Here is a 13,002-nt window from a genome sequence, read left to right as displayed (position 1 = left end):
CTCTGAAGCAGATCATAAGCTCCTTGAGGGCAGGCAGCGTTTCTACCAACTTTGCTGCATCGCACTCTCCCAAGCACTTAGTACAATGCTCGGCACCGCAGAGCATTCAATAAAGCGTTCAGTGATTGACTGAAAAAGCCTGGGCCTGGCAGTCAGAGGACCTGGGGGTCTACTCCTGCCTCTGCCACTCGCCTGCCGGGTGACCTTGAGCAGGAGACTTCAATTAGAACAGTGCTTGGCACATAGTGAGCGCTTAACAAATACCATCATTACTATTCACTTCTCTGGACCTTGGTTTCCTCAACTGTAAAATGGATATTACACTTCCATTCTCCTTCCCGCTTCGAGCCCCGGCTTGGCCAGGGACTTTCATTCATTCATTTAGTCATTTGATCATATTTATTGAGTGCTTACTGTGTGCAAAGCACTGTACTAAGCGCTTGGGAGAGGACAATATAACAACAGACACATTCCTGCCCACGAGGAGCTCATAGTCTAGAGAACTGTTTCCAACCTGATTATCTTTGTCCCACCAAAGACACTGAGATGGAGCCTGACATTTGAATCCAGTGTCCCTTCAGGACCTTAAGGCTTTCGCATTTCTTGTCAGGCACTGCTCTGACGACAATTCATGGCTCAGCGGAAAGAGCCTGGGCTTTGGAGTCAGAGGTCATGGGTTCAAATCTGGCTCCGCCAACTGTCAGCTGTGTGACTTTGGGCAAGTCACTTCACTTCTCTGGGCCTCAGTTACCTCATCTGTAAAATGGGGATTAAGATTGTGAGCCCCACGTGGGACAACCTGATCACTTTGTATCCCCCCAGCGCTTAAAACAGTGCTTTGCACATAGTAAGCACTTAACAAATACCATTATTATTATTATTATTATTATTATTAACTCGGCCTGGTAGGGGAGAGACGAGAAGGGAGAGAGCTCTCCGAAATGGTTTTGACTATTTGTTCCAGAAACGCCTGTAAGCCCCACGTGGAACTGGGACTGCGTCCAACCTGATTAACTTGAATCTACTATGGTGCTTAGTACAGTGGATAGCACATAGTAAGTGCTTAACAAATACCACAATTACCATTATTATTATTACTAATGTAGTGGCTAGAGCATGGGCCTGGGAGTCAGAAGGTCATGAGTTCTAATCCCGGCTCAGCCACTTGTCTACTGTGTGGCCTTGGGCAAGTCACTTTACCTCTCTGGGCCTCAGTTACCCCATCTGTAAAATGGGGATGTAGACTGTGAACCCCAGGTGGGACAGGGACTGTGTCCAACCCAATTTGCCTGTATCCACCCCAGTGCTTAGTACAGTGCCTGGCAAAGTAAGTGCTGAACTAATACCACAATTATTATTATTGTTATTACCATTTTTTAAAAATGCAGAAATAGAGATGGGAAATGCCGGGTTGAATTCCTAGCCAAAGCTCTTGTCTTCTCCATTTCCTCCCACCCCCATCCATGGAAAGGGCTGAAAGGTCCCACCACCCCTTCCCGAATGTGGAGGTGGGGGTGGCGGGATAAGGAGAGTGAGGCTCCCTCTCCTAGTGGAACAAAAGCTCCCACAGATTGAGGTCTGTCTCCCCCAACTAGACTTGTGGGCAGAGACTGTCTCTCTTTACTGCTGTATTGTACTTTCCCAAGAGCTTAGTATGGTGCTCTGCACGTAATAAGCGCCCAAAAAATATGACTGAACGAATGACTCATCTCCCCAGGGTACCTTGCTTCCCAGCTGATCAGCGTTCTGCCGAAGTTCGTTCCGTGCCTTCTCCGACTTGTCGAGTTTCCTCCTCAGGGCCTCCAGCTCCTCCTGGAATGGCAGACAGGGAAGGGTTCTGACCTGGGCCTGAGCCCCCACTGGATTCGTCCTGCCCTTCCCCGTTCCAGACCCACGTCGGCCCGGGGTTCGCCTCTCTGACAGTTCATCTCTGATTTCCAGGCCTTCCTCTGCGCCCAGAAAAGGATTGGCCATGGGCAGGGGGATGGGGTGGAAATGAGGCCGGGACTGGAATGAAAAACATTCGTTTATTCCGGGGAGGGCCGGGTGGGAAGACACCTGGGTGCGAATCGCAGCTGTGTCGCTGGCCTGCCAGGTGATCTTGGGCAAGTCACTTGACTTCTCTGGGCCTCCATTTCCTCCTCTGGCAAATGGGGAATCCAATACTTGCTCTCCCTCCCTCTTAGACCAGAAGTTTATGTGGGATGGGAATCGTGTCCCATCTACTTAGTATCAACCCCAGCACTTAGTACATAGCAAGCAGCTACGGGGAAGCTATGGGGAAGCAGCGTGGCTTAGTGGCAAGAGCACAGGCTTGGGAATCAGAAGGCATGGGTTCTAATCCCGGCTCTGCCACTTGTCTGCTGTGTGACTTCGGGCAAGCCACTTAACTTCTCTGGGCCTCAGTTATCTCATCTGAAAAATGAGAATAAAGACTGTGAGACCCATGTGGAAACACTCTTGTATCTCTACCCCAGTGCTTAGAACAGTGCTTGGCACATAATAATAATAATAATAATAATAATAATAATAATAATAATAATAATAATATTTGTTAAGCGCTTACTATGTGCCAAGCACTGTTCTAAGCACTGACATAGTAAGCGCTTAACAAATACCATTATTATTATTATTATTATTAAGCACTTAACTCATGCTACCTTGATTAAATTAAGGTTATTCATTTATTTACACTAATGCTGCTTCCCCTTCTGAATTGTAAGCACCTTGTGAGCAGAGAACGTGTCAACCAACTCTGTCATATTGTCCTCTCCAAAGCACTTAGTACAGTGTTCTGCACCTAGTAAGTGCTCAGTAAATATCACTGACTGATTGGGAAGGTGAAGAAGCAATAATCCCCTCTCAACCCTCCAGGCGGTGAGCTCTCAGGCAGGGAACCTGTCTACCAATTCAGTTATATTGTCCTCTTCCAAGGGCTCAGTACAATGATCTGCAAACAGTAAACCCTTAATAAATACACTGGCTGATTGATTTAAGTTATGAAGAGTTGGGGAGGGCAGGAGTCCCCGCTCTGCCAGCAGACGGACCAACGCAATGTGCCGCCCACCAGGCTGGTGCCCCCTGCCCCCGGCCCCACAGAAGTAATGCATGCATCTGTAATTTTATTTGTTTCCATTAATGTCTGTTCCATGTCTGTGCCCCTCCCCTCTAGACCGTGAGCTCTTTGTGGGCAGGGATTGTCACTGTTTACTGCTGTAGTGTACTTTCCCAACAGCTTAGTACAGTGCTCTGCACACAGTAAGGGCTTAATAAATACGATTGAATGAATGAATACCACCTTGGGCAGGGGTTAGGGGAGGACGGATCCACCAGCAGATGGATCACCACGCTGTGCCGCCCCTGGACTGGGCTAGTTGCCCTCGCGAACCTCCTGGGTCGGAGTCCCGCTCCGCCTCCAGATGGACCATGGCGGTGTGTCCCCGCTGCCCAGGCCAGGCTAGTGGACATTCCCATACCTCCTTGGCCCGGAGCTGGTGGGCCTCCAGGGCGGTGCTGAGTAGGGGCCGGACGGCGGCCAGCAGTCGCCACCAGGGCCAGTCCTCAACCGCCTCGTAAGCCCGCAGGTTTTTCTGGATGCACTGGGCCGCCAGGCGCTCCATCTGCACGGAGAAAATGCTCACAGTCAGGCTCGGCTCCCCTCCCCCCGGCTGCTGGCACCTGTGGAGGCAGGGAACGAGTCTGCCCACTCTGTTTCACTGGGCTCTTCCAAGCGCTTAGCACAGTGCTCTGCGCGTAGGAAGCACTCAGTGAGGAGCTAAGAGAAGCGGCATGGCCCAGGGGATAGAGCAAGGGTCTGAATGCTCATCTCAGCTCTGCCACTTGTCTGCTTGCGTAACCTTGGGTGAGTCACTTCACTTCTCTGGGCCTCAATGACCCCATATGGAAACGAGGGATTCAGATGGTGAGTTCCATGTTGGACAGGGACTGAGTCCAACCTGATTACTCTTATCTACCTACCCATCAATCCTACTTATTGAATGCTTACTATGTGCAGAATACTGTACTAAGTGCTTAGGAGGGGACAACACAACAGAGCTGGGAGACACGTTCCTTGTCTTAACACACATTAAGCCCTTAAAAAGTGTCATAAAAACAACGATAATGTTAATTTTTTTATGGTATTTGTTAAACACTTACTATGTGCCAGGCACTGTTTTAGGAACTGGGGTAGATACAAGGTAATCTGATTGGTTGCAGTCCCCGTCCCACAAGAGGCTCACAGTCTTAATCCCCATTTTACAGATGAGGGAACTGAGGCCTGGAGAAGTGAAGTGACTTGCCCGAGGTCACAGGGCAGACAAGGGGCAGTGCCGAGGTTAGAACCCAGGTCCTTCTGTCTCCCAGGCCCAAGCTCTGTCCACTAGGCTACGTTGCCTCTCACTAATGCTAATATTTAATGATAATAATGACGATTATGATGAAATTAATGACAATAATGATGATAGAGATAATAATAACAGCTAAGGCTCTGATACCAGGACCCAGCCCCGGTCCATCCATGGAAGGTCCCCTTTGGCCCCAATTTAGCAGCCCCCACCCCCCCGCCCCCGTCCCATCCCCATGACCCTGAGGTCAAAGCACACGCAATGACACACCTTGGCTCGCTTGAATTTCTGTCTGGACAGGAAGCCCTTGCAGACTGCTTGAAAGGGAACCACATTCTGGGAAACGAGCTTCTCACGCTCCTTCTCCAGCCTGGCTCGGACCCCGGCCTTGAGGAAAACCTGGAAGGAAAGAGGAGGGTGTAGGATCCCGTCCTGGGTGGGGGGGTGTCTCGCGAGGCGGGTGCTCCCATTGGGAGCCGAGACAACGGTCTTCACTCCGTTCCCAGGCACGTCCTCTTCAATTTCTCACACGGCAGTGCGGCCTAGTGGAGGGAGCCTGGCCCCAGAAGTCAGATGAGCTGGGTTCTCATTCCGGCTGTACCGCTTGCCTGCTGGGAGACCTTAATGATGATGACAATGATCTGTGGCATTTGTCGATCAATCAAGTCAGTGAACGGTATTTATTGAGCGATTATATTATGAGCAGAACACTCTTCTAAGCTCAATGTGGGCAGGGAATGTTTCTGTCCTATTGTTCTACTGTCCTCTCCCAAGCGCTAAATACAGAGCTTTGCACAGAGTGAGAGCTCAATAAATAAAAGTGACTGACTACAATACAGCAGAATTAGTAGACACATTAGCTGCCCGTAATGGGTTAAGCATTTAACGTAGGACTGGATTATCTTGTATCTACCCCAGCGCCTTGTACAGTGTTTGGCATATAGTAAGCATATTACAAATACCACAACTGTGCACCAAACATTGTACTAAGTGCTGGGGTAGAACAAGCGAATTGGGTTAGACACTGTCCTTGTCCCAAATGGGGCTTTACAGTCGTAATCTCCTTTTACAGACGAGGGAACTGAAGGCCAGTGGAGACAAGTGTCTGCACCAAGGTCACCCAGCAGACAAGTGGCAGAGCCGGGATGAGAAGCCGGGTCTTCCAGCTCCCAGATCTGGGCTCTGTCCGCTAGGCCACGAGCTCCTTCCCGCCCGCTTTCCACTCCCTCCTTCCACCCTCTTCCAGCTCCCCGCTCTCTATAAGGAGAAGGCTGGCCTCCCCAATGCCCACCTTCTTCGGACCCCCACCCTCCCAAGGAGCCTCTATCAGCAGGCATCCCCCGGCACGGCCCCTGAGGGAGTGGGGCTGGTGCCAGAGAGGGCCGCTCACCTGACTGTGGCCCACACGGACGCTCCTCTTCTCCAGATCCAGGGCTTCCAAGAGCTCCCGTACGGCCTGTGGAGTTGGACGGGAAAAGCGGGAGGAAGAGATTCTTCAGGGGGCCCAACGGTGGTCTTTATTGGAAATGGTATTTACCGAGTGCTTACTGTGGGCACAGTACTGGACTAAGCGCTTGTGAGAGGACAATGTAACAACAGAACAGATATATTCCCTGCCCACAATGAGCTTACAGACTAGATGGGGAGGCAAGCATTAATAGGAATAAATAATAATAAATATCCCCAGGCTGATTGGCTCCCCACTGGGCCAATAGGGTGGGTGGCACCTTGACAATACCTTCTTTCACTGCACCCTCCCTGCACTCTGTCCATCGATCCAGGGTGTTGACTGAGCACCTACTATGTGCGAAGCACTGAGAAAGCAACAGAAGTCAGAGACAAGGCCCCTCTAAGCTCATCCGGACTGCAGGCCCCCTTTAAGGTGAGGCCAACTGAGGCACCGCTGTCGGTCAACTGGGTTATCACCCAGTTACGTATCCGTGATGGGGCACAGAATGGTTCCTATGGAAACAGGTCCCCAGCTCCTTGGCATCCAAGACCCTCGTCCCCCAGGGCCCCAGAGAAACTACTACAGTTAGGGAAAAAGCATGGCCTTGTGGATAGAGCCCGGGCTTGGGAGTCACAAGGACCTGGGTTACAATCTTGGCTCCATCACGTGTCTTCTGCGTGCTCTTGGACACGTCGCTTCACTTCTCTGTACCACAGTTCCCTCATCTATACAGTGGGGACTAAGACTGTGAGCCCCACATAGGAGAGCAACCCAATTTGCTTGTATCCACCCCACTGCTTAGAACAGTTCCCGGCCCATAGTTATGGCTTGTCAAATGCCACAATTATTATCATTACAATTACTGCAGGGCAGATCATGTTCTGTGAGATCCCAAAGCAGAGACAGCAAAGAATCCAGGCAAAAGCAATGTCGCTGTAGTACCACTTATGGTAATAGTAGTAGTAATAGTAATGTTACTGATTGAGCACCCCATGGGGACATTGCACTATACTCAACACTAGATAAGGTATAAAAGAAACGAGACATCTTCTCGACTTGCAAAGAGTGCCCGCTCTAATGTGAACCCAAATGAAAGACTTTGGAAAATGATTTGACCCTCGGAGAGCTCCATTTTCTGGGGTAAGGCCGTCAGAAAAATCACAAGGAAGATGTTTGCGGAAAAGGAAAGGAAGAAACAGTAGTGGCTTAGAATGATGGAGCTGAATGGCTTTAAAGCCCTTAATCACCTTACCCCCACCTACATCAACTTGCTACTCTCCTACAACAAACCAGCCCGCACACTTCGCTCCCCCAATCCTTCTCATTGTACACCAATCTCATCTATCTCGCCACCGACCTCTTGCCCACGTCCTGTCTCTGGCCTGGCATGCCCTCCCTCCTCATAACCGACAATGACTCTCCCCCACCTCAGTGCCTTGTTGAAGACCCATCTCCTCCAAGAGGGCTTACCTGACTAAATCCTCCTTTCCTCTTCTCTCACTCCCTTCTGCTTCGCCATGATTTGCTCCCTTTACTCACAGCACAGCACGTATGTCCATATCTGTCATTTACTTATTTCTATTAATGTCTGTCTCTCCCGCCAGTCTGTAAGCTCGTTGTAGGCAGGGAATATGTCTATGTATTGTTATATTGTACTCTCTCAGGTGCTTAGTACAGTGCTCTGCACACAGTAAGAGCTCACTAAATACAATCAACTGACTGACAAGAAGTTCATTTCCCTCTGAGTTCTGGGTGGTGAAAATGCCTCTGTGGCTGAGGAAATGCTACCCTAAAGTCAGCCCCTTGGATGAAATCAGAAAGGAACCTCTGCCCTTGATCTGGCGGAAAGAACGTTCCATCTCTCAGTCGGGGTGGATTCTGATCGTTCCGTGTTAGGTGAAATATTGCAGCGTGGCAGAGAGCAGAGAGACATATGTGACCGATGAAATGAAAACACGCAGCACTCAATTCGCTTTCTGCACCGAGGAGGAAAACTAACAGATTACCAGAAACGAGTCTGTTGAGTGCAAAATGGAATCTCAGGGCCAGTGGATCACTTTCCCGGTGCAGATCAGGGATGAGGGAGGGAGGAGAAAGGCAAGGAGAGAGAGAACCTCCGATCCTGCCCCTGACCCATCTATCACCCCCTAACTCCGTGGGTTTACTAGGAGCCAGGGTCTCCAGAGGGAGTTCAGGACCCAGGCCATGCAGATTGCTGAGTAATCCAAGGCAAAAGAAACCACAATTTTCCTCAAACACAAGAAGCAGCACAGACTAATGGTTAGAACCCGGACCTGGGAATCAGAAGGACCTGGGTTCTAATACCGGCTCTGCCCCTTGTCTGCCGTGCAACCTTGGGCAAGTTATTTCACTTCTCTGGGCCTCAGTTTCCTCATCTGTAAAATGGGGATGAAGACTGTGAGCACCACGTGGGATGACCTGGTAACCTCGTATCTATTCCAGCACTTAGAACAGTGCTTGGCACATAGTAAGTGCTTAACAAATACCATCATTATTATCATTATCATGAACTGTGTCCAACTTGATTGGCTTGTATCTACTCCAGTACTCAGTACAGTGCCTGGCACATAGTAAGTGCTTAAATACCACTGAAAAAAGCTGTGATGGAGGCAGTACTGCTCAGTGAGATGGGGGTCATTATTGGATGTGCAACCCACACTGTGTGATGGGATTCATGGGGCACAGGACACGTAGGGTGAGATGTGGGTATACCGTATGTACAGAGAGAAGGGGAGGGTGACACAGAGCTTACCAAAGGCACAGTGAGATGAGAATCATTTGACACATCACAGTGAGCTAGGGGTGACACAGTTCATTCATTCATACATACAAACATTCATTCAATAGTATTCACTGAGTGCTTACTGTGTGCCGTGCACTGTACTAAGCACTTGGGAGAGCACACTACAATAGCAAACAGATATGTTCCCTGCCCACAACGAGCTTTCTTTCCCAAGAGGGCAGAGCAAGGAGGAGCTTTAATGGGTAATGGTCTGAGGAGGAGGCGGGAGAAGCTGGAAAATGTTAATAATAATAACAATAATAATGATAATAATTCATAGTTGTGGCATTTGTTAAAGTGCTTACTATGTGGCAGGCACTGGGGTGGAGACAAGCAAATCGGGCTGGACACATTCCCTTTCCCACATGGGGCTCACAGTCTCAATCCCCACTTGACAGATGAGGGAACTGAAGACTAGAGAAGTGAAGTGACTTTCCCAGGGTCACACAGCAGACAAGTGGAGGAGCTGGGATGAGAACCCCTGACCTCATGATTCCCAGGTCCGGGCTCAAACCACTACGCTATGTTGCCCCGGATGGAACTCCAGGGTTCCAACCACACGGACCAGGGACACGGGGAAATTCTGCCCGGCCTCAACCTACTCTGTGCTGACAGACACCCCCTCTGCCTCTTCCCAACATCTAACAACAACCTTGACCTTTTCTAAGCATCAAACCTGTTGTATTAAATCCTGTGGCCTTAACACAACTGCACACGTTCTCGGAGCGTTTGCCCAATGGAGCACGTGTTCATGTATAATTCAGGGCGCATCGAGCTTCCCGGAAAATGAATATTTATCAGCTCTTTCATAGAGGTTAGGAAGGCATTTTCTTTCATTTGCACTGAATCGTTATGCAGCAGCAAATGAAATTTGTGAAAATTCCCTCTCCCCACACAAAAAAAGTCCTCAAACTGTTTCATTTCTATGTAAATATCCTTCTTTGCTACTATTTCGCCAATTTATTTTAATTTCTGTCTCCCCTGGTAATAATAATAATAATAACAATGGTATTTGTTAAGCGCTTACTATTCATTCATTCATTCAATCGTATTTATTGAGCGCTTACTGTGTGCAGAGCACTGTACTAAGCACTTGGAGAAGTACACTGTTCTAAGTGCTGGGGGGAAACAAGGTGATCAGGTTGTTCCACCTGGGGCTCACAGTCTTAAACCCCATTTTACAGACGAGGGAAGTGACTTTCCCAAAGTCACACAGCTGACAAGTGGAGGAGCTGGGATTAGAACCCAGGACCTCTGACTCCCAAGCCCGGGCTCCTTCCACTGAGCCATGCCGCTTCTCTAGACTGCCAACTCCTTTGGGGAAGGGATTGTGTCTACCAACTCCATTATACAGTATTTTCCAAAGCACTTAGTAGAGTGCTCTGCACACACAGAGCGCTCAATAAATACCACTGATTGACTGATTGTATTTTCACTTTCCAAACTTCCAAGCTCCAAAAAGGGGGCCGGGAGAGCAGTAGGCACCATCCTTGGCTCCTAAGAGGGACGCAGATATTTGGGATGCGGAGAGATAACCAGCCCCTTCCCAGCCGGGCCTTCTCTAGCTTTTCCTGACTAAGCCCTCATTCCTTCTTCTCCCGCTCCCTTCTGCTTGATCCTTGCACTTGGATTTACACCCTTTATTCACCTCTCCCTCAGACCCAACGTTTATTGTAATGTCCATCTCCCCTTCTAGTCTGTACGCTCCTTATGGGCAGGGAACGTGTTTACCAACTCCTTTATTCTATTCTCCCAAACACTTAGTTGCAGTGCTTTGTACACAGTAAGCACTCAATAAATACCACTGACCAATTGTTTATCCCAGAACCTATGTACCCTGAGGGACCCTAAGTCCCTCCAGGGCAGGGTACGTGGTGTCTGGCTTCCGTTGTTCTTCCCTCAGTGTTTTGTACAGTGTTCCACCCACGGAAGGAGCTCAGTACATACCCCCAGTGGACCGACTGGACCACCCTCCCTCCCTTCCTAGCTGAGGCTCCTGCCTCCAGACGCCCCATTACCTTCCCCTCGTTGATTCCCTCGGAAGCTGATGGAAGATTCTTCACGAACAGTGGTGCCAACACCTGGAACTGCCGGCGGAATTGTGGGAATCCCATGTGGTCAGGGTAGCCTGAGAGACAGACGGAGGGAACGAGAGAGTGAGAAAGAGAAAGAGAATGAGGGAGAGACGGACAGACAGACAGATACAGGTGTGAGTCAGAATGCCCCAGGGGCTTCTGGCAAGATCGCTACTTTCCAGAAGATGCCCAAAACGGGCTAAGGCCCTGAGCGAATCCCTGGATCTGTGTTATTAGATTGATACCTCCGTAAGGGCACAGAACCTGGGCTTTGATTTTGCTGTACCCTCCCAATAACAACGATGACATTAAGCATTTTGTGTCCAGCCCTCAGCTAGACACAGGCACCAGTCTCAGATAATCAGATCGGACGCAGACTCCACCCCAAGATGGAGCCCAGTCACTTCACCATGCTGGGCTTGTTTCCTCACTGACCAAGTGAGGAATTCAGTCCCACTACCACTCCAAGCAAAAAAGAGAAAGATATGAGATCATTGTTCTCATATGAATCCATCATTCTCAGTGGAAAATGCCACCATCTTTTGTCGTCATCACGGGAAGCTCAGGGTCCCCATGAGCCAACTTGGTAGCCCCAGGACACGGGCAAAATGGAAGCAACTTGGAAACCTGGGGAAGGAGAAACATCTATGTCTGACCTGATGATCTCATATCTTTTTTTTTTTTTTTGCTTGGAGTGGGATGGGACTGAATTCTCCACTTGGTCAGTGAGGAAACAGAAGCCCAGTGTGGTGAAGTAACTTGCCTAAGGTCACATAACGGGCTAGTGGTGGAGCCAGAATTGGAAGCCAGGTTCTTTGGGCTCCCAGGTCCATGCTTTCTCCACTGCTAGACTTCAGGGCTAAATACAGTGCCTGTCACATAGTCAGTGCTTAACAAAGATCTTTAAAAAAAAGAAAAAGAAAACAAAAAGGTATGTGCCGGAGCCGGGATTAAAACCCTAGAACTCCTAGGCCGGAACTCTTTCCACTGGGCCGTGCTCCTTTCCTCACCTTGTACCCACCCCAGGGCATAGAATGTGGTATGTGCTAAATAAACACCATGCTTATAAGTATTAATGAAATAAATCAATGGCACAAGAGAAGATTGAGCAGCAGTCCCAGGACTGACTCTGTTAGATCGCCAGTGATGTCGGATCAGTCAGTCAGCCCATCGGATTTATTGAGTGCTTACTGTGTGCACAGCACTGAGCTAAGAGCTGGGGAGAGTACACTCTAGCTATATAACAGACATGTTCCCTTGCCACAACGAGCAGGGAAAGGCCCTGGGCCTCAAGAGATGCAGGTTCTAATCCTGGCTCTGCCCCTTTCTTGCTGTGCGATCTTGGGCAAGTCACTTCACCTCTCTCATCCTCAATTTCTCCACCTGTCCAACGGGGTTAAGATTCCCGCTCTCCCTCCCCCTTAGATTCCGAGCCCTGGGGTGGGACGGGAAATGTGCCCGATCTGATCGCCCCGTGCATCTCCTAACGCTTGGCACAGGGTCAGTGCCGAATCGATACCATCCTTAAATTCATTCAGTCATTCAATCGTTTTTTACTGAGTGCTTAATGTGTGCAGAGCACTGTACTAAGCGCCTGGGAGAGTACAATACAGCAATAAATAATCTAGAGGTACTATTGAGCACTTACTATGTGTAGAACACTGTACTAAGTGTTTGGGATAGTACAATGGAACAGATACATTCTTTGCCCACAACGAGCTTACAATCAAGAGACGGCGGGGACAGACATCAAGCAGCGTGGCTTAGTGGAAAGAGCCCGGGCTTGGGAGTCAGAGGATATGCGTTCTAATGTCAGCTCTGCCACTTGTCTGCTGTGTGACCTTGGGCAAGACACTTCACTTCTCTGTGCCTCAGTTACCTCATCTAGAAAATTGGGATTAAGGCTGTGAGTCCCACGTGGGACAACCTGATGACCTTGTATCTACCCTAGCACTTAGAACAGTTGCTTGGCTCATAGTAAGTGCTTAACAAATCCCATTATTATTATTATCATTATTATATTATTACTATTATCATTATCATCAATATGGGAAGCAGCACGGCCTAGTGGCTAGAGCCCAGGCTTGGGAGTCAGAGATGGTGTGTTCTAATCCCGGCTCCGCCACTTGTCTGCTGTGTGACCTTGGGCAAGCCACTTCACTTCTCTGGGCCTCAGTTATCTCATCTGTCAAATGGGGTTTAAGAGTGTGAGCCTCATGTGGGACAGGGTCTGTATCCAACCTGATCACCCTGAATCTACCCCAGGGCTTAGAACAGGGCTTGGCATACAGCAAGTGCTTAACAAAGATCATCATTATCAATACAAAT

General features: G+C 49.2%; 1 protein-coding gene across 1 annotated transcript in view; it reads right to left on the bottom strand.

Moving 5' to 3' along the window:
• The window catches only part of MYO18B (myosin XVIIIB), a 149,371-nt gene that overhangs the window by 75,665 nt on the left and 60,704 nt on the right, over positions 1–13,002 (bottom strand). The window contains exons 21-25 of the mRNA XM_038763467.1: positions 10,618–10,727; positions 5,737–5,802; positions 4,617–4,745; positions 3,477–3,620; positions 1,723–1,812 (exon numbers count right to left, since the gene is read on the bottom strand). Coding sequence (XP_038619395.1) covers positions 1,723–1,812; positions 3,477–3,620; positions 4,617–4,745; positions 5,737–5,802; positions 10,618–10,727 — 539 coding nt within the window. The remainder of the gene's footprint in view (positions 1–1,722; positions 1,813–3,476; positions 3,621–4,616; positions 4,746–5,736; positions 5,803–10,617; positions 10,728–13,002) is intronic.

This window comes from Tachyglossus aculeatus, chromosome 21 (assembly GCF_015852505.1).
Source record: "Tachyglossus aculeatus isolate mTacAcu1 chromosome 21, mTacAcu1.pri, whole genome shotgun sequence".
Taxonomy (NCBI): domain Eukaryota; kingdom Metazoa; phylum Chordata; class Mammalia; order Monotremata; family Tachyglossidae; genus Tachyglossus; species Tachyglossus aculeatus.
Note: the sequence above shows the minus strand (reverse complement) of the source record. Positions and strands in the feature narration are given on the sequence as shown.